The sequence below is a fragment of the Myripristis murdjan genome, chromosome 6 (assembly GCF_902150065.1).
Source record: "Myripristis murdjan chromosome 6, fMyrMur1.1, whole genome shotgun sequence".
Taxonomy (NCBI): domain Eukaryota; kingdom Metazoa; phylum Chordata; class Actinopteri; order Holocentriformes; family Holocentridae; genus Myripristis; species Myripristis murdjan.
The window spans coordinates 4,122,630-4,147,224 of record NC_043985.1 but is presented as its reverse complement, the minus strand read 5'-3'; the positions used below and the strand labels follow the sequence as shown (position 1 = coordinate 4,147,224).

The 24,595-nt window shown below is 40.9% G+C and overlaps 1 protein-coding gene across 1 annotated transcript in view; it reads right to left on the bottom strand.

Moving 5' to 3' along the window:
• The window catches only part of zfc3h1 (zinc finger C3H1-type containing), a 30,030-nt gene extending 5,710 nt beyond the window's left edge, over positions 1-24,320 (bottom strand). The window contains exons 1-26 of the mRNA XM_030053109.1: positions 23,629-24,320; positions 22,687-23,106; positions 22,133-22,326; positions 20,408-20,843; positions 19,529-19,740; positions 19,049-19,169; positions 18,205-18,299; positions 17,509-17,700; positions 16,517-16,681; positions 13,942-14,079; positions 13,616-13,734; positions 12,739-12,888; positions 11,709-11,883; positions 11,418-11,546; positions 8,225-8,854; positions 7,803-7,912; positions 7,585-7,716; positions 7,372-7,493; positions 6,287-6,388; positions 5,774-5,902; positions 5,267-5,444; positions 4,781-4,967; positions 2,217-2,405; positions 1,290-1,527; positions 628-733; positions 38-236 (exon numbers count right to left, since the gene is read on the bottom strand). Coding sequence (XP_029908969.1) covers positions 38-236; positions 628-733; positions 1,290-1,527; positions 2,217-2,405; positions 4,781-4,967; positions 5,267-5,444; positions 5,774-5,902; positions 6,287-6,388; positions 7,372-7,493; positions 7,585-7,716; positions 7,803-7,912; positions 8,225-8,854; positions 11,418-11,546; positions 11,709-11,883; positions 12,739-12,888; positions 13,616-13,734; positions 13,942-14,079; positions 16,517-16,681; positions 17,509-17,700; positions 18,205-18,299; positions 19,049-19,169; positions 19,529-19,740; positions 20,408-20,843; positions 22,133-22,326; positions 22,687-23,106; positions 23,629-24,163 — 5,403 coding nt within the window. The 5' untranslated portion in view covers positions 24,164-24,320. The remainder of the gene's footprint in view (positions 1-37; positions 237-627; positions 734-1,289; positions 1,528-2,216; positions 2,406-4,780; positions 4,968-5,266; positions 5,445-5,773; positions 5,903-6,286; positions 6,389-7,371; positions 7,494-7,584; positions 7,717-7,802; positions 7,913-8,224; positions 8,855-11,417; positions 11,547-11,708; positions 11,884-12,738; positions 12,889-13,615; positions 13,735-13,941; positions 14,080-16,516; positions 16,682-17,508; positions 17,701-18,204; positions 18,300-19,048; positions 19,170-19,528; positions 19,741-20,407; positions 20,844-22,132; positions 22,327-22,686; positions 23,107-23,628) is intronic.
• Positions 24,321-24,595: the final 275 nt, after the last annotated feature.

Genomic DNA, 24,595 nt, shown 5'->3' with positions numbered 1-24,595 from the left:
CATAACCAAACTAGGTAAAACGTGTTTTCTTTATTACCTGAGCCATGAGGAACTTGCAGGAGTGGTAGAAGACCTCAGCGTTGTTGGGACACTCTGCCAGGGCATGAAGCCACATGCTGACTGCCTGGTCGCAGTTTCCTTTAGCTATGTGGAGGTCGGCCAGGGCGTTCCGTAGGATACAGGACTCAGGGCAAAACTCCATCAAGGACTCACACAGCTGAATACCCACATCAAACCTAAAGGGGCATAAAAGAGAAATCTTTCAGTAGTGTTTTTACAGCAGATGGGCCTTAACAATTAATTGGAAAAATACCTAAGAGGATGCAAGTTATTCTGGTGCTGGACAACAAATCAAGCTGCATGCCAAGGCAAAACATTTAATTCAACTGAGTAAAAGCATATCATCTCCATTGGGCCAGTCAGCACAGTTAAAAACCAGAGCATCTGTCGTTCCTCCACATTTTGCCAAAAATCAGAACAATGGCATCTAAGTTGACAGTTTTGAGTTAGAAATATCAGCCTTTACCTATAGAGCCCCGGTTAGGCCAATAAGTCATGCTAGGTTTTTAATGAATTCCTTTATGCAAGCAAAATCTCCAAAGCCACAGAGAACAGCAGGCAGCTCACCTTTCTAGGAGTTTGTTAAGGGAGATGAGATTGGTGTGCAGAGGCATGCAGGCCAGCGTCCTCTCAGCTGGCGACATAGTCTCATCGCTGCACTGATGGATGGCATCTAATGAGGAAAACCAACATTATCGAGGGTGGAATCAGTAACATGAAACAAAGGAGCACAGTGGTTTCCCTATAACAGGCACTATTACAGAGGACACAAGTTTTGTATGAGGCTCTAGTTTATGTAACAAATACCAAGGATTTCAGATAAGACACTTAAACATAGTTTTCTTGTGTTGTGGAGAAGTTGTGGGCTCCAAATCAAGTTTGTAAAGATCAATCATTTAACAAAAAATAAGGGAACACAGTAAGAATTTCTGTCAATGGTGTCAAGCCATACTTGCAGTACAACAAATAATGTAATAAGCAGTACAGAACAAATAATGGAATAATACAAGTTGATCATCTCTATGAGAAATGGAAGAGATGTGTATCTAAATAGGAAACCTGAAAACAGAACTATGCCTTTGATCATGCACACTTAATATGAAATCCATTTTCAGAGAGGCCAGAGATCTCAAACTGTGATACATACTTGAAAGAATGGTGAACACACCAGGTAGTGATTTGCTCAGATGACTTCACTTATTTATTAGCAACTGTGGTTGCGTTTGTACCTTCAAACAGGGCGATGAGGATATCAAGTGGTGTGCTGATGTCCTGTGGCGTTCTCCAGGGCAGCTGGAAGGGCTCTCGGCTCACGAGCCTGGAGGGGCTGGAAGTGGCTGGATTGTACAGGCTGGATGGCAGGCGATCAAACTCTGTCAGGTGGATGTAAGAGAGCCAGACCAGGGCCCGGTCGCTTGCTGTCAGGTGGTCAGCGATGCTCCTCTCATTGGCTGATTTCAAGGCATTCTGGAATAATGAGATACATTGTTTTTGTAAATGATACTCTGTTAAGCTCTCAGGAAAAAGGTCTTTATCAGGGTTTTCAATTTGCAACAATTCAATTTCAAATTCAAAAGTCTCTCACTGCTAGGTGAATCGGCTGCCAATCATTAAGCACAGACCGAAACTGTTTATTCAACTGCTGTGTGCTTTGTTCTGCATTTCCTTGGCATTTTTTCTGTAGTGTTATGCCTCCACAGCAAGATAAACACTGTAAGAGAATATGTGGAATCAGCATTTGCCAAGTACTGATCAGAGCTTGCACTCCAAATTAGTTTAGTTCATCCCACGTAATGGTGCCAACTAATGCCACATAATTCCACTGCAAAGCCCACTTACCGTCAGTTCCTATAGTGAAATCCCAATGATTAACATTACATTATTTCTCCCAGTGAGTTCGCCTGTTCTACAACTGCTCATTACCATTCTTTTAAAATTGGCCGGTTGAGCTCATGGATACTTGGAAAGCAAAAAAAACACTTCATGAACTTCACAAATGCTGTAACTTCATCATTCAGCTACAGAGTCAGTCAATCGGGCAGCCACGGACAATTGCCATTATTGGCCTTCAGCCTATAGATGTCCTAAAAACCTTCCCATTTTACTTGGGCAGCTTATACCCCATGTATAGGATCTTCAGTCAGGTTATACTTTACCTGTAAAAAGGCCAGGGCACTCTCCATCCTGCCTGTGAACAGATTGAGGTCGACTCTGTAGAGCAGAGCCTCCATAAGCTGGAAGGAGACTTTCTCTGTGACACCAGAAGACGCCACAGTGAGGAGGTACTGTAGAAGACGATCACATACGTAGTCCTTCCCCTCAAAGGAGTTCTCCAAGTTCAAATACTGGGGGAAAAAAGGATCATTGCATATAAGATTTTAAAATTTTAGACATTAACCAGATACAGCGTTATTTATGTTTTGTTTTTTTAATGGTAACCTACAATGGCTTTATTACAGTGTGTCAGGCTATTAAGCAATGGATACATACTATGTCCAAGTGCTTGATGAGACTGTCCATTACACAAAATCTACTACTACAAGGACATAACTGTTAGACACATTCATTATATCGCTGGAATGAAACATTGTAGAAATATGCAGCTAGGTGCATTGTGCTGATGTTGAGAATTGTGTGGCAGAGGATGCCGCCTCTGACTGCTCTTGCTCATTTATTTTTGATACACTGGGCTGATACTGGCATTTTATTAAATGTCAGGTATGACGCATGTTCAATGTCATCCACCACCAATATGATGTTAGTTTCACACTGAACATACGCAGCAAAAAGTCATAAAACCTGCGATGACATTTCTTTTTTGCACATCTTATCTTATCTTCTTTGTTGTTTTTGCGCATTAACAGGCTATACAAGTCACACTGTAATCACTGTAGCCCTTCAGAGTGATAGTAAGCTCTGTGGCAGAGATTCATCGCACAACTGATTTCAACCATTTCAAGAAAGGACATGATAAATATTAGCATTTAACCACTGCATTTAAGACAACTGCTGAATAAAGATGTTTCAATGTTCCAGCTGAACATCAACTGGCAAATTCTATTCATCGTACACCTTAATGAAAGTATCTAACAGAAGTCCTAGAACAAAGTGATGTGCTTGTAGCAGTGTTAATTTCATTGAATTTCACAAATAACTTTTGTCATTGTTTTCATCAACGACGACGAAAACAAGACAATAAATAACTATGAGTACAAAAGCTATGACAAAATTATTGACACTCTCGTTAACAGATAAAAACAAGATGAAAATGTTAGGGGGGGACAATTTGGGAAGAGCTACAATCAAAAGTAATTTCAGGAGGAACGAGTTGGGGAGAGATCCAATCAGAACTAATCTTCTTGGGTTGTTGGGAGCAGGAGGTTAGATGCACACTGGAGAAGCCAATTAGCACTTGTTGCATGCTGACACAAACTGTACAGAAATGTCGACATTAGGGAGAATACATTTCATTTGATGATAATAAAACAAGACCCTTTGTAAAAAGTGTGCAGCGACAGTAGCTGGTGAAAAACACAACAGACTTCAAGTGACATTTGCAGATGGGTCTGAAATTCATGCAAAGGTAAGCACACTTAAATGTGACTTAAAAGTGACTCTTAAGAACAACAATTGAAGGAGGAGGCCATAACAAAATGGATTGGGCGCACAGGATTACCAGTCACAACGACTGAAGATGATGACTTTGGTCTAATGATGGAGACAGTAGATAGCGGGCTGACTAAAGAAAACAAAAAATACTAATCAAATTGACAAATATTATGAAGATGAAAAACAAAAATTCAGAAAAAAACTGGCTGCTGCTCAGAGTATCTTTTGGCATCGACTTTTGGACAAAAAAGGACTGGCTTGAATGTGTTTGAGAATTACAACTGTTGAAATAATTAACAGTGAGTAACGGATAGTTCTTCCTATAGAAATAAGCACAACCTAGGAGTATTTTGGTGCATACTGTTTCACTTCTTATGTTATAAATGACTGGAGATCATTTAGTTGGACCACATTTTTATACACTAATGACAGTGCTGACTTTACAATATTTCACAGCATCAGGCTGAGAAGCAGAACAGTTACACTGATTTCCATTGCCTATGTTAGCTGTAGACAACAGCACAACCAAAATATGTCCCTTGTCTTGAGTTTCTTGATACTTATTTTCATTATTACCAGATGATATTCAAGTACTATGTGCAATGGTATTACAGCCATTACAGCCATAATATTTGAGATTTGCACTTCTCCTTGAAATACATAATGCATATCTAATTATTCAGGGAGAGCAGGACTAATGCTTATCGGTGTAGACTTGGTTTGATTTCTATTTGACTTTAAGATAAATAAAGACATGTTTTATATTATGACAGTTTAATCTGTGTGTGTATTGCACATTGAAACCTAAACACCATTCCATAAAAACAGGTTCATAGATGTTTCCTCCAGGTGTATATAATGACTTTGGAAATTCTAGAGAAACATTTTAACAATGCATTACACTTACACTACATTACACACTCAACTAAATCTACTTTAGATATAGTCGACTAAAATCTTATAATATTTAGTCGACTAAATATTAGTAAACATTAAATATTAGTTAGTCATAATTCAGATGACTAAAATATGACACTGGCTTGTAGACTTTCAGAGACCTGCACAAAGAGAACAGGGTTTGAAGATTTTAATCATGTGGAAAGGGACTTACACTCCACCACACTTGGTAGTCAGGCGCGTGCTCTACAGCCATCTCACACATCTCCTGTACTTCCTCCCTCCTGCCTCGTTTGGAGAACAGCAACAGGTAGTGGCTCCAGATCTCTGGGTTGTCGCAGTTGTCCTCCAGAGCACGGGACAGCGTGTTCAAGGCAGCGTCCAGGCACTCCGATGGAGAACTGGAGAAAAAGGATCATTATGATATTGTTATATTTTAAAAAAAACCCAAAAAACATCAAGAGGTCAAAGGGAGAATGTCACTAAATTGGTTACATTATCCATTCAGTAGTGATATGACATCACAGCCGATATCACAGCGTGTAAAGTATAATGTGAGACAGACTGGCCAGCAAATAAACAAATGAATACACCAAGACTCATTCATAGTCTGGGCTAATTATACCTACAACATAAATACATTTTTGAGAAATCATATATGGGAGTAAAGGCACGTTAACCCAGATGTGTGGCCACTTACGTTTCTTTCTGATTGAGGTATTTGAAAGCCAATTTGATCCAAAGCTGAGCGTCACAGGGGTTCTCCACAACACTGCTCTCCAGGTTTGATATGTCATCTGTCTCACTGACAAAATAGCGCTTGTCCTCTGACGTGATACACACATCCAGGGCAGATAAGCCGGTTTTAGAGCAGTCATCTGTGTAAAGATAAATAGGCAGTCATGAGCGATTTATCCCCAGTCTGTCACAAGCAAAGCATCCTGCTGCTCTGAGGCAGTGAGCTGATACAAGTGCAGCAAACTACATCAGTAGTACTTATAAAACTAATTTGTGTTTGACAGAATTCTGTGACAGTTCTTCCACACAATGTATTATTATTAAATGTTAATATATATTACCAATGTTATTCCCTCTGAACTAGATATGCTGATATGGCTCATTAGATGGAAAAACAGCACAAAACATTTTCTATATCAGTAGCTTTTTTCCATATTTTCAGATTCCGAGACAGTAAATTTTGTCTTACCATGTTTCCCTAGTGCCAGACAGCCACCTATAGTCTCATCGTCGCTGTCCTCTGCAGGGCTGGAGTTACTCTGCCCCGATGGCTTTGGCCTCCACTTCCTGATATCCTTACATGTGGTAAAGGGAGGGACTGGAGAAGGAGATACACTTTCATATATTGAATTTTGATGTTTCCAAGTACAAAAATGTCAGCTGGTGCATCTGTCTGAGCATATATGAAGGGAAGAAAAATGCACTTTGGGTGTAGTTTTCTGTTCAATTGCTGGAAAATAAGGTAAAAGAGTAACAGTATTCTATTCTATAACTGTAATATTACTCTAGGAATCAGCCTCAAAACTGTAAAGATGCATTTAAAAAAAAAAAAAAAAAAAAAGCATGTAAGCACTGAGAACATGTCAAAGACTATCCAAAAGGATACTGTAGTGCTGTAGTATCAGTCACACCATATTTGTTACAATATGAGAATATGTGTTAAAACAGAAGGATGAAATCAATAATGATATGGATCACCAACCGTGTCGTTTGCTTTCGTTCACTTTGCTCACGAGGAGGACAGCCTTTTGGTCTATTCCCATTCGGTCCTTGTTTGTGCCAAACAGCTTCTTGATATATTTTTCTACAGAAGACACATAAAAATCCATTTAGTTCCTATATGAACCATCCAACATCTGAGAATACAAGTGTCGCAAAGACACTGAACACATACAAAAGACATTCTGGTTCACTGTTTATACAGTAGAGGGTAATCAAGGTCTTTGGTTTATATAATGGTCTGGACATGTGATTGGAAATTTTCAACTGATCTGGAGGAAATAATCTAAATGATGAAATGATGATTTTTAAAATTTATTTAATGATTTATTTTGTGTGACGTTATGCTGTAGACATTACACAATTTACAGCAGGGGTGGAGTAGGCCTAACATTCAGGCAGCGTTAGTAGTGGTGAGCTAGCTGTAGTAGACTAACACAGGGCAAACATGAGGCTGGCGTCTTGGGACAGTGAGAATGTGAAAAATGTTGGCAGTTTGGAAGTATTTTAAAATTGGACAGTGAAAGCAGTGCAACAGCCACTTGTAATGTGTGCAAACTGGGCATTTCGCATGTCGGAAAGAACAGCTGCGTTCAACACTACCAATATGATATGCCACCTGAAAAACAAACACCCAGCACAATACTCCAAGTTCACTGCAGCAACTTGGGCAAAGACACTGAGCCTACTGACACTGAAAGAGACTTTGAAAAATAAAGAGATATTTAGTTTGTTTATTTAAGACTAGATATTTATTTAAATTGAATTTGGTTATGGTTATTTTGTGCTGCATCACTAAGCTAAAGAGATTTTGTTTTGTTTACATGGTTTGAACCAATACTAAATAACTAAAAAGGCTTCATGTTGGATACTGTTGTTTAAATTTAAAAAACCTTCAGGGACAACTAGGATGTTTTTTTTTTTTTCTTCTTAATGCATTTCCAAAGTATCAGAACGGACTCGGTACTGGCAGGTACTCAAAATCAAATGACTTGGAGGCAAATGTGATAGGGACATCCCTAATATGGAATGTGACTTGACTGAGTAATAGTCATTTTTAAGGCCAACCTGTGCAAACACTGATTTCGTCGTAGGAGCTGCTCTCGGAACAGCCAATTAAGGACAGGTTGTAGGAAAGAATATCCTGGAAGAGCTGGTTTCCAGTCAAAGTGCAGTTTCTCATGTGTTGCCTGAAGCACAGGGGGAGACAAACAACAAATTAAACAATGCAAAACACAAAGCACTTTGGCAGAGAATCTGAACAAGATTTTTTACACTCACCATTGGCAGTCATCATCATTGCAGGTACCCGTCAGGTCAAACCGGCAGAAAGACTTTTTCGGGTCTATAGTGTTGCTATAAGTTACAGAGCTCAGTGATAACTTCTCCTTGGTCCTGTAATATGGGCTAAACCTGAGAAAAGGGATGCAAGATGTTTTAATCAAAATATCAAATAAACATATAGAAGCTGAATGTGCACTACAGAAATGTGGATTTACCTGTATGATTTGAAGGCCAGAAGAGGGCTACGATACAGTCCGAAGGGAACAGGCTTCTGCTCGATGCTACCTACTTGGCTTGTGACTGCTTCTACATCTGGTGCAATAACCTGCCCAGTGAGAAAACAAACATAAAAAACATACAAACAGGTATAAGCCCACTCTGACACATTCCAACCAACGTTGGATGTCAAATGAAAATAAAACTGATTAATACCTCCATCAAAGTTTCAAGAATACCAGAGTACATTATCATCAGTACAATATCACCCCCTGAATGTTTTTTCCTTTGATTTTAGAAAAGATTATTTAAATTCAATACAAGATCAAGTGAACTGTTAAAATGGAGACAGACTGCACTAAAATGTTAAACCTCAAGGACAATTTCAAAGAACTGACAGTGGGACCATTCGTGGTATCACCTTTCCAGCTGGAGGGGTCTCCGCATCCTCTCCCACTTTATGCAACTCTGTTAGCAGCAGCTCTCCTAATGGGGCCTGCTGCAGGTATCTCTGCTTCAGGGCATCCATGTCCAGCCCTGTAAACATCTCTGAAGGCTCTGTGGAACTAGCTGAGGCTTTGGCCGGCTTGGCGCCACTGTTGTCTTTAGCTGGAGTCGAGCCAAGCTGCTCCAGTTTGGGTTTGGTGAAAGAGCTGGACTGACGGAAAGAGTGGCGACGGGTTCCTGTGGCGGTGCTGGGCGCTGGTGTAGGTTCAGCTTCGTGATCTTCAGGCTCGGCGACGTCTCCACTATCTATGGTTAGCTTGTCCTGGGTGAGGTCATGTAAGGAAGGCTGGGGCAAGTCGAAGGGGCTGGAGGGGGGCGGTAGCTGGCTCTGAAGGTGGGGCGGCGTGGCAGCTCGCAAAGGCGGCTCTGTTACAGGTGGTTCCAACGTGTTTCCTCGGTTGCGCAGGGCCTGGGCCTCCTTCAGCTTCTGGATCTTGAGGGCGTACTCGGATTCCAGCTGCTGCAGCCTCTGCTTCTGGGCTATGAGCTCTGCAAAGTGACGCTCAGAGCCACGAGGTCCATCCACACGTTGAAGCTTATTAGGCTGTGGAGTGAAAACAGGAGAAAAAAAAGAGCAAATTGATAAATCTAGAAATGCAGGCTTAAGTCTCATTTTACTGAGTGAACCAATTAGACATTTATTCATTTGAAAATAAAACTGAGCCACTTTTATCTAGGGATATTCTGATTGCAGAATTTTGGTAGTTGATTTCACAGGAAAAATTAATAAAGAATATTCAGCACACATTTCTTTAGTTAAAAATGTTGCACTCAACTTGTTCACCTTTCTCTGACTGATAAAGAAAAAAAATGTTGCATAAACATTGTCAGGTTAACATAAATTTTGTGTTTCACGTCTTTAAACCTATACAGTATATTATTATAAGAACACTCTGACTGCTGGCAGATATTGCTTTTGTAACTAAGTGGAAAACAAAGCACTTCGACAAAATACTTTCAGATTAAGAGTATCTGTACAAAATGTCATGCTGTAACAACAAATACAATGGTGTTAATATGCGGCGTCATTTTCATGCACAGTGCTTTAAGCATCACTGCAACTTTAAGTCCCAGTATTAAGACATACAGGCTAAAGCTACATTAGAAAAAGAGCATATAGTGAGGTATCAAATTGCGCCCCTACTACAAATACTGAAACAACAGTATAGAGGCTTTTCGCATATTTGGAATTGCCATTTTTGTTTGAGGAGACCGCGGTTGAGTTCAAACTCTGTCAAAGCCATGGCACATTAAAACAAACACGTTAGCTAAGGTCTACAAAATGTTACAAACACACACAGGCCGCTAGCAACGAGCTAACTTGCACAAACTTCGCCCACTGCAAGCTGATAGCAGAGGTGTGCATACGCAGACAATATTATTATATTATCACAATGAGTCACCAATATGTTCGCTTTGCAAAACTGTTTTTCGAGAAAGATGCAAAAACCCAAACCAAGTAAGTTACAACAACTAAGTACGCCCCACAGCCAGATAAGACTGGCATTACAGCTCGACTGGAAGCTAACCTTAGAGGAGCCGGTGTTGTGCCAAGGTACATATCCCCGATAAAAAAAAAATTGTGTCCCCTGTCCGCGGGAGCTGACAGGAGCGCGCATACATTCAAAGAGGGCGGAACTTCGATGTTTTAGTGCTCAAGTTTTATCCACGAGCTTTTGCAGAGGGTTATGGTTAGGGTTAGGATTAGGTTTAGGGTTAGCAAATTTAAGCAGTTGCTTTGATTGAAAACCCATGCTTTACTCGGCAAAACCGGACAGGGACACAATTTTTATCGGGGATACATACCTTGGCATAACACCGGTCGACCGGCGCCTAGCAATATAATAATGGCGACTGTTAGCATTTAACGTTAGCTGATGTACAGGTGGGCTGACAAACCTGTTAATTACTAAGCTAACCGTGGAAATAAGGCGCTACAAAATGTACACATTCAGCATGTCAGGTAGCTTACCGTACCTGTCCAAGGTTAGCTGCCACCAGTGGCGTTAAATTGCTTTTACTAACTAATTAATAGTTAATTACTCTAGTACCGGAGAACTACGGTCAACACGACGTCGACTGATTCAGTAGGATTATGTAATATAACCTACTGTACCAGAATTCCCGGTAACATTGTGACGTTATTTCATCCCATATTTCTTTGTTATTAGTTGTTTGGTGCACTAATAACTTAATTATAACCGATACATATTTCAAAAACTACCTGGGCACAATAACGTCTTTGCAGTTCAGTGAATGTAATGTTTCCACTGAAACCATTCTGAAGGCAGTGTTGAAAAGATAATATCAATGCGCCCTGACTTTTAAGTTAATAACATCCAAAGCCATTTAGACCTCCACTGGACCAAGCCTGGCCTGATGAGGTCTGCAATCTCAAATCAGGGGGAAAATACAGAGAGCTGAAAGCCTATTCAGAACGGATAATCAAAGGATAAATATTTGGGTCCAAGGCCAAAGATCATCATGCTGTGTTTATAAATATAAAGATCTGTGTAAACTATATTTTCATATTTATCTTTTAACTAAGTAAAAGACCTGAAGTCAAAGATAAGGGTTATTAATTTATTCAGGACACAGACAGACTGCTCACCCTCAGTGACACCAGAGACAGGAAGAGGGAGGGAGACAGAATGCTAGATTGGAGGCAATATACCTGGCCTGCTTCACTGGAAACCAGGTATGTTGTTAAGTGTTGATCTTCTACCTATACCTCTTGTAATCAAATGATAGAATGAGATCCAATGTTGTGTGGGGGCTTATGTTAGGTGCTGGCCTTGCCCCAGTGCAAGTTGCAGATAGAAAAAGGATGAAAGTGTAAAAGGTGTGATTTATTATCCAAAAAATAAATTAAATAAATAAATGTGTTTGGACACTCACCCCATGCTCTTATCTCAAAGCCATTCCTGCCCCCTTCATGTTGTGTAACAGAAGAAGGCTATTACTTTGATTGAATCTCTCTCTCGGGTCCATCTCTACCTGCCTTATTATTGTACTATTATCTACACAAGGCCTGGGTCATACAGAGCTTCAGTGGCCCACATCAACCTAGATGATTTTCTGAGAGAAGCAATAGGTTTGATGCTAACCAGGAGCTGGGTGGAGTCAGTCCGTCGTTTCAACCCTCTGCCGGCAGCCACCTGGGCCTGTGCAAGCTCCCTCTCCAACTTCACAGTCTGGCTCTTTTTTATGGACACACGGTGTTCAACACGATACACCTACAGAGTGGAAATGAGAATTTGGTTACTTCACGTTCTCTGTAAGGTTAGCAGGAACATCCTCTACAGGGACGCAAGTAGTGAATGATTGGTACTGATTAATACCTATTCGCTTTAAGGTCACCTGACAGGTTTGGGTCCATCTGAAGCGGTTTCACTCACCTGTTCCTGGAGCTTTTTCAGCAGTATGCTGTTGACACCAACAATCTTCTCAGATGCCAGCAGCTGCTCTCTCAGCTTGGCCACTTTGGCCTCAGCCGCCCTCAGAGACTCGCGCTTCTTCAGCTCCTGTTGGAGCAGCTGCCTCAGAATGGCCTCATCTTTCTGCAGCAAGGCTCTGGGTGACAAAGGGAAATATGCTTTATTTCTTTGTTTCTGTCCCCTTGTGCTCAATGTGAGGTCCTGCAATCTCTGTAGCTTGTGTGCCAGTGAATTTCTCTGTTTCTATGTGACAGGTGATATGTGTCTATGCAAATGTTACCAGGACAAATCCCTGTCACTGTACTTGGCCACTGATTCTGATTAGGCAAACAGACTTAAAATTATTACCATAAATTCCTGTAGTCTGAACTAGCTACTGATTCTGCTTTGCTTGTTGGTGTTTAAGGCACATAGCTGCCAATTGGGAGTCGCTGCTTGTAGTGAAGAGAAGCCGTGGTTAGTATATTTATACCAGAGAGAGAGTTTTCATCCAAGCCAATTAATGTACACATGGGATTCCAGGTGAACATAATTAACTATTTAATTAACTATTAAGGATAGAAAAGCAGTGGTACTCCGAGTCTTGAAAACAACTTGTTTGTGCCAAGAGGAGGGAGAGTAAAAAGCCACTCATAAAAACAAAGCATTTGTCAAAAGGACATCTGTAGTAATCTGACATTTGAAATTTTGTTTATTCATTTTTTCATGTTCATATTTTTCCAAACCTTAATTAAAAAAAAAAAAAATAGGATTTAGGATTTATGCCAACTGGATGATTTGACTGAACTAGGCTTTTGTAAGATAAGTAAATATCCTCAAGTGAAACTGCACTGAGTCTAAAGTTTCATGAAATTCACATTTGTGAGATCCATAATTTCCAAGCCTTGGAAATGTTTATATTAGTTTCCCTTTTAAAGAAACAATATTTGCTGCTTCTTTGCAACCATTTAGTGTTCATATTCATGTTATTAACTTGGGTTGAAGCCCTCACCTGTGTTTGGTCAGCCTGTCTTCTGCCTCAGTGAGCTGGAGCTCTGCTGTTGCTTTCGCTGTTGAGTCCACCTCAGAGTCTGAGACGGCAGGCGAGGCGGCACTCCGAGGACTGTGGCTCTGCTCTTTCACCAGCCTCTGCTTCTCCCTGCTGTAAACGGTTGGAAAATTGTAACATTTTAGTTTTCTAGCCACCCATTTCGTCCATAGGAGCTTAGAATGTGTGAACAGTGAACAGTGAGGGGTTCAGGATCTTGTTGCTGTAAATAAAGATATTACTATTATGATTATCATTATCATCATAATCATCATCTTCATTAGTGGTAGTAGTAGTAGTATTCAGGGTCACTTCCACAAGGAATTACATCACTGACAGGCATTCTGCGTCAAACAACACAGTAAATGCTTTTCTATTATCAAGATAGGAAAGAAACTTATTCTTAGGTCTGTCCTATCTACAGTGTAGCCTAACTTAAATATAGATGTCTCCTGAAATCATATAGTCAACTCCTTAGCCAGGAAACCCGCAAACTAGTGACACTGGAACTTAATTCAAATTTTCTATCCTCCAGCTGTTTATTCGCTTTGTTTTAATTGTTAATCCTTAGAACCAAAGTTACCCTTAGAATGATTTTGCAGTGACACTAGCTTGACCTACCAAGTGTTTTGTTTGACATACTCTCATTAAAAAAAAAAAAAAAAAAAAAAAACGTTAGACGCAAGATCTTAAATATTAATTTTCTTGGGAAAAAACTCTCCAGTGGAGTATGCCATCAGGTCCCTCTTACTCCAATGTGCCATTGGTTTTTGTCATCTTTCAGATCTGTACTGAGTTTACATGTTGTTCACAGTAATGATTTTTGGGGTGTATGGCATACTTGGCAATTTCCTCCTTGAGCAGGCGGTACTCTGTCTTCTTGGCTTCAGACAAGGCCTCTGGAGTTCGACCTGGGTTGTTCTCCTTCTCAGATCCTGATGCGCCTTTCGGCTTTGCTGCCTGGAATGAGACACCTGATGTCAAATCACATATTCTATCAGCCCTCAGGCCTAAAGACAACATTTATGGATTGCTGGATTCATAGTACTTAAGAAGGAAACATGTTAGGAAACTTAGTGGCACCTAACAGCTAAAACTACATCAGTGGGGGGAAGGTTCAGGGTCCCACAGGTTATGACCATGGTAGCATTGGTAAGTGCAACCCACCTCTACAGTTCTCCTGGCTTCTTTGATCATGAACTCCAGGCCTCCAAACACTGTCTGCGTGGAGCTGCAGGCATCCATGTCAGAGTCGCTGTCGTCTGAATCATTTAGTGACACCACTACTGCCTTGTGTCTGGGAAGCTGGAGGGAGACACAGAACAGCAGACAAGCTATTGTTAGGGGAGAGCGTCAGCATCGGCATCACAGTTAACAGCTTTGAAGGATCACTGGCATCCAGCAGACCAGCGCAACTCATCTCTGTTAAAGCTCCAATCTGTAATTTGTGTTAAAACCTAATGCTCACAAAATGATTGATTGGCATGGTCTGCATTCCCGATAGACTCAACTTATTCAGGTCCACGCACTTTGCATGGGGAAATGCAGACCATGTAGACTCAGCAACATTGAGCCTATGCATGCAGACTGTGTTGACTTAATTAACCCTTGAAGTCCTGCGTTGAATCCAGAATATCACAGTTGTCAGTATATGTGGGGAAATTTCACGTTACACAAAGCACAAAGATTAAATTCATGTGCTGTAAGCCTCCACAATGCTAACTCATAAGGTGATTTCAAATCCAAAAATGACCATTTGGTTTGTGTTCTCTCCAAACGGTCATCCCAAATTGTCTCGGAGAATGAATTCAAGGTTTGAAATTGCGCAATCATTAACAACACACTGCTGTTTTTTCTCCCCATCTGTTTCCACTGGCAGACGCTATACCGCTGTTTGGTCATAATGTGTCATTCAAACAGTGAATCAAAAATTGTGTTTTCCCATTTGTTCATGTCCACCAAATCACCAGAGCAAGGAAACCACTGGAATATTTTTCCATTTTCAGCAGTCTTTTGTTTTGGAATCATATTTTGGCCATTAGAAACTGGATCTCTTCACCTCTGCCCCTGCTTCCTTGGTCTTTGGCCACACTGCTCACTGGATGGGTCTCATGAATTCTGTATATTTTATTTACTTGTTGTTATTACATTTTATTAACATACATAAGCATAGGAACTATTATAACTGGATGGAGCATGTGGTACTCACATTTACAAAATGTCAACTTGTCCAACACACTTTTTTAAATTCTTTCAAATCATATTTAAATTTTTTGCAGAGTCCTAATTTTTAGTAGCTTTCTACAAGGTGACCCGTATCTTTCTTCAAGATGTGTGAACCGAGCTGTCTGCAGGCTAAACAAAACCAAAAAGCTAACACAGAAATGAACAGAGACATTGTGACTTTCAAATGTAAGCAATCCACCTAAAAAGGCACAAGTTTGCTATGTATTGTCTTTGCAACCCCTTGCCAAATTAAGACGGGGACTGGCACCCACATATTTGCAGCGGCTAACTCTTCTCCCTTTGTGCAAAATTATTATGTAGCTGTCAATGTGCAGGCAAAGTTTTTCAGATATTTTTATTCAACTACTTTGCCATCATTATAACCTGCTACAAGAACTATAACAGTGAGAAATGAATCAGAAAGCAGGAAAATTGATCTACAAGGCAAAATATTTTCTGGGTCTGACCCCCCAGACACATTTTTAAGTTGTCTCATCTTCTTTTAAAATACCTTCTACACCATTGTTGACCTAACATTAGCCATTTTGTGGACACTTTCATTTATTCTGCCTTTCAGCACCATAAGTGCATACATTCTTAGCATGGGTGGTCCCCGTATGAATCAAATCCTGACCCTAGACACGCTTTCACCCACTGAGCTCCACAACACCACACTTATTCTTCTCATATGAGCTTTGGTGTCCATGGCTGTCCAAGGATGATGCTGAGGAGCCACACAGCATTCAGGGACCACAGACGAGGCAAGGCCTCATCAGAAGTGGTGTGCTGCTGGCACATGTTGCCCATGGCTGAGCGCCTGCTTCAGCACTGCTTTCATCTGAGGTTTTATGAACGGTGAAGGAATGAGAACGATTTGGGACTCCGTGGATCGACTAAGAATAAGGTCTATAATGTGTAAAATATTAAAGACTATACAAATGCTTAGAAAAATGCATAGACTGTCCAAAGGGAAGACAATGCTCTGTGGTCTACAGCAGTGGTTTTCAACCTATTTAATGTCAAACCTCCAAATCCAAGTGATGTCTGTCCACCCGGCTGGAGGCATTTAAGTATAGAACAGTGAACAAAATGGATTTTTTTTTTAAATTCACTGAATGAAGCCCAGAGGCTGTGAATATGCATAATGAAAATATAAAAATGCATAATCATGCTCTTGAGAACAAAAAAGGCATTTCTCACAGCGATTAAAAACATGATCCAACATTTAGGGTCTTTTCATATTAACTATTAGCTAAGTGAAAGAGATCTTTGGAACCCACTAAAAATTTGAATAATTATTCAAAAGTGCTTTGGCTTTTGCTCTCTGTCTTGCTGGTAGAAGAAACGTGACTGAGAGCTGAAAGCTAACTTTTACGACCTTTTAGTATTTTTTACTTTTAGCATGCAATAGGACATCTTTATTAAGTAGCTGGTAGAGTAGAATTACCTGGTGTTAATTTCCAACCCTTGTTATTCTGCTACTTTTATGTTTAGCATAAGGCTCAGATCTTCTTACCACAAGAGGAGCTCTAGGAACATGATGTCCTCTGGTGAACTTCTTGCCTCGTGACTGGGGCACTGTGTTCAGGCTGACTGTGCTCAAGTTGCCCCTGGATGGCTGCTGAGCACCCACCGCATGCTGGGGGTGTGGAGAGGGGGGACCACTTGTGGAGGTCTTCTCCTAGAGAATGAAACAAAAAAATAATAGGTGACACACATGAAGTTTTCAAAGCCACCAGCACTGCATAGTGGGCAATGCGAAAAGGACCAATCTAAGCATTCATAGGTCGTGTTATGAAACTTAATGTTAAGACTTTCATGACTTCTATTAGTGGTGATTGTGCATGGGCCCTCTCACAATCCCAGGGACATTAGTTAATGACTGTATTTTCATTAGTTAATGACTGTATTGTTGCTGAGAATGAACTTAACCTCCGGCAACTCAAAAATCTTAATACATAAAAAAAATATATATATATATGTGTGTGTGTGTGTGTGTGTGTGTATATGTATATAGGAAAGACATCATTCAGACATCTTACTCAGACCTGTTATCTTACTTCAGACCTCTTCCTGTTATCTTACTCAGATAACAGGAAAAGGAAACACAGACATGTTCATAAAACTTTTCAAAGAAAACCCCACCACCACCCACCCGCGGTGGTGGTGGTAACATGGTCACCGAAATAGTTTAATACCACTAGGGACCTAATCTTATTTTTCTACTCTCTTGACTTATTTTTGTTATTGTGTCTTATTTTTGACTGCTTTTTGTGATTACAGGCATTCAAACTTATTATACTGATGCAGTCACTGAAAGTCATCATGGAGAGGAAAATCAGCTAAATATCTAATAAACAAATAAATATCACAATGTTTTTTTCCACAATGGTTGTGACAAATGACAAAGGTCACATTGATGCACCTTAGATGACAATCAGCACACCTTGGAGGTGCACTTTTAACACACCACACCAGGGCTAATGCTCAAATAGACTAAACACACACCTCTGATACAGCCACCCTCTTGTTGGCCATAGACATGAGACATGTCTCCCTGAGTAGCATCTCCTCCTCTTCTTCCTCGTCCGCAAATGGCGGTTTGGGAGGCTGCTCCACTTCATCTGGTGGGGGAGGAAGTGGCGGTGGTGGGGGAGGAACACCAGATAATATGGGGGACAGGAAAGGCTGTGCAAAATCCTGAAACAGTTAAAAAAAAAAAAAAAAAAAGACATAAATAAAAGCCTAGCCGGTATTATGCATTATCAGTATTAATGTTATGTTATTTCTTTTATTCTGAAACACCACACAACTGTTGAAGTAGTGAAACTGAGAAGTATGATTAAGACTAAAAAAAATTTTCACACCTACCCTTAGCCTGCACAGTGCAGAACTGCTGCAAAAAATGATCACTGGCATAAAAGTAAAACTCACTGCGCATTATCCTTAAGATCAACAGTTATGTTCAGATTTGCATTTACAAGGAGGATATTTTTTAAGTTGGTCAAGATGAATGTTTAATAATACCAGTTTTGTTTACTTATTTATTTGTTGTTTGGCTGGTTGGTTGGTAAGAAGCCCATCAGTTCTAAATTCTAAATCTTATTTGTAATCTTTTTTCTGAATGTTAGTTCGAAATCTTATTGATAACACTTAGTTTGCATGACAAAATCAAGGGAAGGCATAGTTGCTTGTGTATCATACCATTCCAAACTGAGGGGAGTCTGTTGGGTAGAGAGACATCTGAGAAATACAGCCAGGATCTTCAGCTGCAAAGGGATTATGTGTTGGTGAAGGGACTGGAAGGGGAAAAAAAACACAGAAGCAGTGATTTAAACCTTGGGGATGGTGTCAAAGAAGACAAAATTCCTGCACACTGTCCATATACTTGCAATAAAATTGATTGAAAATACAACATTTCAGTCCTTAGACATTCATAAAAGGTAAAATTGAGGAAACTAAGGCCTTGTTCAGACAGACAGCCCAAATCTGTTCTTTGGCATATCCAGATTGTATACATATTCATTTTAGAATGTTTGGACAGCAAAACACACATGAAATGTGATTTTTGCATATCAGATCCAAACCACATTTGACACGCTGGTTGCACAAACTGGATTTAAAACTGTCTTTCCTGTCACATAAAGACAACGTCAAATCCAGAATGACAGAAGGAGAATCCAGCAGTATGGAGGACACCACAGCATCTGTGGACAGATGCTGAAATAAATTGTCTGCTGGCCATTTGGAAGCATTTCTCATGCTTCCATGTTGGAAAGACATGTCACCAGCGTGCAACCCATACAAATAGGTTGGTGATGTGTGGACACACAAATACAATCTGATCACTTGCAAATGCTGTGCACAGGGCACTCTTAAGGGCCTTGTTCAGACTACACCAAATCAGATTTGTAAAATCTGATTTGCAAAATAAGGTGAGATGTTTAATTACATGTTTGTTTTTAATTATAACTGCATACTTTAGTGATTAGGCGATATTCTCTGTGGAGAAACAAAAACACTACTGAAGCATAAGGCGGCTTCTCACCTGGTGAGCCCTCACTGTCTGTGTCCATTGCAACCTCATCATAGTTGTCATACTGGTAGAGGTTCCCTGAGGCGTCCAGGCCTTGTTTGCCCGTTGATTTCCTGTGTTCCCGGTCCCTAGACTGAAGCACATGTGTTTTAATATAAACACATGTGATTGTTATAACTATGGTAATCACTGTATAAGTCCTCATTCATGCATGTGTCCTGCAGGCAGATCTTTCTAGAAAGTTATGTCAAAACAAAGCTCCTGTAACTTAAGCAAATAATGATGGACTGTGCTCTGTGCTCTTCTTCTCTGGTGCTCATATCAATTAAAAACACATGAAGATGCACTCAAGATGTAAATGGTTTTGCCAAACTATACATATTTTGCACTTTGGAACAGTACAGATTTTTATCCCACAAAGGAAACCTCATCAACATTGGCTACACTGATTTAAGCAAATGAGGACAGGATCATTTGTCTGTGCCATCTTACTTTACTGCGGGGCTGTGTCTTGCCCCCCACCAGCTTCATGAAGCGGTTGTACTGCTCATCCTGGTTGGACAGGTCACGGATCTTGCGGATTTCGTCCTCACGTTTGCGGCGTTCCTCCTCTTCCTGTTGTCGTGCCTTATCCTGCTCCCGTTGCTGCTGCAGCTTCCATGTCCGCAACTGCTGCTTCCTAAATGCCTGCTTGGCTGCTGAGCCTGTTAGGGGTCAGGAGAAGAAATGGGTTCACAAATGTTGCAGGGTCATTGCACTCAAAACAACATCAAAAGTCAGAAATGACACCTTGATCCTGTGTATCTCAAAGGGTAGAAATGATCCTGCCAGGGTTAAGGTTCTGATGCCATAGAAATGTGCACATGGTACTGTAAGCAATCACAATTCACACAATTGTTAGAAGGGAGAAATCAGAGTATTAGAAGTTTCTAAATATAAAAATGCATATCCTCACATCATGAAAAAGGATGTGAATTTGAGGATTTTGGTCAGTGATTGGCATAAGCATAGCTGGCCTGAACTCCATTTTACAGGCTTTGAATACTCATTTCAAAATCAACGCCCAGATACACCCTCTAAACAACAACAACAACAACAATAATAATAATAATAATAAAAACTCCTAGGTTATTGCAGTTCAAAGTACATCAAGTGGGTGGAGATAATTTGTTGTCTCCACCCACATTTGTTGTCATGCCTGCATACTTATCACTTAACATTCACTCAACATTCCTCTTAACCACCATTAACCTAATCCTATTAACCAACAACTCGCCAACAGGGCATGCTTAAAACACTACAGTAATTCAAATTCATACTTAAAATGTCAGCCAAACAAACAAATCAGCCCTATAAGAGAACCACTCTCACCTGGGTTGATCATCTTCTTGGCCATATGAGGCTTGGCTGGTGTTCTGCCTCTCTCCATTGGTGGCTTGCCACTAGGTTTGGGCCTTTCCCTCTCCAAGGCATTCACACGCTCTCTATCTCTGTCTGGAGGCCTGGTCCCAACCTTTGCCCTGTCCCGTTCCCTCTCCAGAGGTTTGGACCTCGTTCTGGTCCTTTCTGCAGCAGTAGCAGCAGCGGAGGAAGCAGACCTGGTTGTGACCCTCTGCCTGCTTGACAGAGTGGTGCCGGAGCTCAGGTTGGAGTTCTTCCCCTGGGAGGCCTTGGTGATCCGATTCTTGCTCTCCTTCATCACCTGCTGCTCCTTCTGTTGCCACTTCTTGCTGGCCGACTGCAAGGCCAGGAGACGCAGCTGCAGTTCCGACAGCTCCTCTTCCTCAACTTTAGCACTCGTCTCCAGCTGGGTGTGTGAGCATTCAGGAGTTAAAATCCTTTACAAAAGAGTTACTAACATTTGCCATATGAAAGAATATATTAGGCATCAGAATTAAGTAGTTAACTGGTCCTTAATAACTTTGAAACAGTTACCATCTAGCGGACCTGTGGAGCACTGCATGACTTGTCACGTCTGAATAGGCTCAAACTGAGTTGGTTGCTGGAGATGTAATTTTAGCTACCAAACCAGTGGACTGTCAGTATCTGGAGGTTCTTTCCAAACTGTGATAGCTACCTTTTGAAAAAGGATGCAATACAGAGTGGTGTAGCAAATAGTCTAGGTAACTTAAGTCCCTGGTTGACAAATCAAACAGGTTGAAGTTCACATCAGGGATTATTACAGAGAATTCAAACCCACAGTTGCAATTTTCTATGTTCTAGAAATATAAATTATATATAATGTAGAGCATAGAAATATAGATGTCTATATAGTAGAAACGATGTCTCGGTTATGAGGAATCTGAATGAGACACCTGCATAAGATCCCTGATGAACTCAGAGATTATCCAGAATACTGAAGCATGTAAAACACGGTGTCCCAGATACTGTTTCCCCTGTGTACTGTGCAAGCTGTATTTTGCAATATATTAGCAAGGAAACATGACCCAAACATCCAAATATGACAAATACTAAATCAACCCCACTGATCATACACGAGATATGAGCTAGTATATAGGGTTGTGTGTGTGTGTCTAAGGCTATGAGCGCACTGACCCATCATGGCCCACAGTCAGTATCTATTTTTGACCGTTTTTCAGTGAGAGGCATCCATTTGATTACAATGCATTTATCACTGCTGGAGTGTTGTTGGTTTTGACTAACAGAAAAGTATAAAGACGCTGAACTTTTTGGGACCGGTGGCAATGTTATCATGTGTTTAGCCAATAACTAAACAATTTTTTCCTGTTCTAATCCATATTGGCATGTTCTGGTTCTGCTACTATGCCAAGAGGATTCTGAAATCTTCTGAAATATTAACATCTGGCTGCAGAGTAGACAAGATCTGTCATGGCAGCCAGAAGAGCAGGGCTGGCGGCTTTCTGAGCAGTATCAACCCCGCTTGAAGATAACCCCGTCAGATCAAAGGCTTGAAACTTCCTGTTGTGAAATGTCACTGAAGAAATCCCTCTTTTTTCAGTCTGAAGGCATGGTTGTTGCTACCTGTCTCATAATTACATGCATTAGTATTACTTTATTTTTTGCCAATATGGCCATGTTACAACACACCCAAAAGACATGTCACTTTAGACATACTTTGTCAGGGGAGGTGGAGTCCTCACTGGAAGCAGATGATTCACTGTGGCACTGGCAGCCACAAGACTTCTTTGTTTTCCCCTTCTCTCCTTTCTCAGTTTCCTGATTGCAGCACGCACACGCAATTTCATCTCCCTCTTTGGCAGTTTTGTCCTCTGCCTTTACTCCCTCTTGTTGCGTTGTTCCTTCATCTCCTAAAAAGACAACATGGTAAATTAATTCATATGTAAATGTCTGTCTTAATTCATGTGTTGTTGATGGGTCATGGCCAAATATGATTTCATGCAACACAGTAGAGCCTAATATGTGATATGCTAATTGGAAATGACAAAACACCATGATGCTGAATTTTTGGCTGCTGCATCATTTTAAGCAACAGGTCTATTCTCGGTAGGAACCTGACTGAATTTGTCCTGCCAGTATGGCCTCTAATCTGAAATGGTTCATTCTCCCCATAGCAATATATAACAAACCTTTAAGAGTGTCAGTTGCTGGGTCAACAGCATCTTTCACACAGTCCTTTGAATTTACCTTTGGGGTTTAGCCCAACTTACCCTCTTTTTCACCATCATCCTCCTTATCCTGCTGCTCAGGCTGCTTGCTCTTGAATGCATCCAACTCTGCAGGCGTCAGAAGTTTCTGACGTAGAGGTTTGATGTTGAAGGCCTGGAACACTTTTTTCTCTGTCTTCTCTGGACCTGGGACATCCTCTGTGGCAGCTGGACTCTGAATACTGGCTATTTCAGGTACTGGTTTGGCTTCAGTAATACTGGCAGCATTGGATGGTGCCTCCTCTCTTGCTGGGGACCCTTTGGGTTCCAGAGCCATGGTTTCCTCTTTTCGAATGCATTCCAGCTCGAGCTGAATCTGCTTATACTTTGAGAGCAAGTCCTCGAAGGTCTCATCAACACCATTTTCTGGTTTGGCAACACTGTGTGCTGGTTTTCTTGCTTGGTTCCTGCCGGATTGTTTTTCTGAAGGAAGAGTTAAGAAAATGGAAGCACAAGAACTGGGTTTGGACTAGTTCAGATAAATGATATGGGATGTACAATGCGGGGCTTTGATCAAGGCGATACAAAGAGGCTGAAAATAGCATGGGATTCAAGTAAATAGGAAGCTTCACTTTCATTTCTTGGGAAAACTACCACGTTGGTTGGATGAATACGCCTAAAATCGGACTAAATATTATAATTAGCTAAGTGGTGTTTTTGTGTGTAAATGGCCGTTGTCTCAAAACAATAATCATAACTCTAAACCATAACCTTACCTCACCTCAATCATTGTGTAACAATAGTGTTCAGTATTATCTTAGGTAACTTTTTTAATGTTTCTGAAAAGGCAAGCAGTGTCGCGGTTATTTGCTGGTCAGTCTGCAGACTGTAAGGTCGGTCACTGGGTCACTAGGCTGAAAAAAAAAAAAATTAATAGCAACATTATCTGAAGTGGTGGCAAATTATTGAATTACAACAATAACACCATGATTAAGAAAAGGATACGTTTTCTCGTGGGAGAGTCCTTCTTGTTGCCGTGACTCTCTCCGGGCCCATAACGACCAGGGGGAGGTCTAATGTTACTCTCTCCCCAGCCGCCTCTGTTCCAGTCCCCGCGTACTCCGTTCGGTACGGTCCGGTGCCTAAATCTTCCCAGGGCGCTGTGACTTCGCTCCCAGAAGTTGGATCGTGGGCTCGGCTCTCCGTGAGGGCCGAGTCCCGGTGGTGGTGGAGGAGGGGGTCGATCGGGCCCGCTAGGCCCACACTGCTGCCTGTGGCTCGGCGGAAAGGGCCCGCGTAGACGAGGTCCGAGGCTGTAGGGCATTAACATGCGGAAATCTGGCGTCGGGTGCGCCATAAGTGGCAGCATATTGTGCGGATGTTTGACGTTTGGTGGCTTCTGTGTCCGTTGAGAAATGCTGCTGGGCCTACCATCCCCCAGCGGCATAAGCACATTTTCCTCTGTTTCATCATCGCAAATCTCCCCGTCTTCAAGCTCCCCTTCTTCTTTCGGCGAACGGTTAACCGAACTTAAATCCATGTGTAATAAAATTCAACTTAACAGCTACTGGCTAAGCTAAATTCATTTGTTCGTAACTGAGAAATTAGAGCTGTCGTTTGACTGGTAAGGAAGTATGCTAGCTCCAGTAACCAACTAATTCATGTAAGCTAGCTACGACGCTCTCCTTCTTCTCCCTCTTGTCTCGTCAAACCATCGCGATAGAAAGAGACAATCATGAGACCTCAGAGACGATTACAAAAACATTCTCGACGTGAATTCTCCTTACTTCGCTCAACAATACCTTGTCCAAACTCAAAAATACTTTGGTGTTACAATCAGAACTGATTATCTGTCAAATTCATATTTGCAAATGGAAAGGTATTAAACCATCCTTTTCCTTGTTTATGTATTATTTATTTTATTACTATTTATTTTATTACTATTATTATTTTATTATTTATTTATTTATTA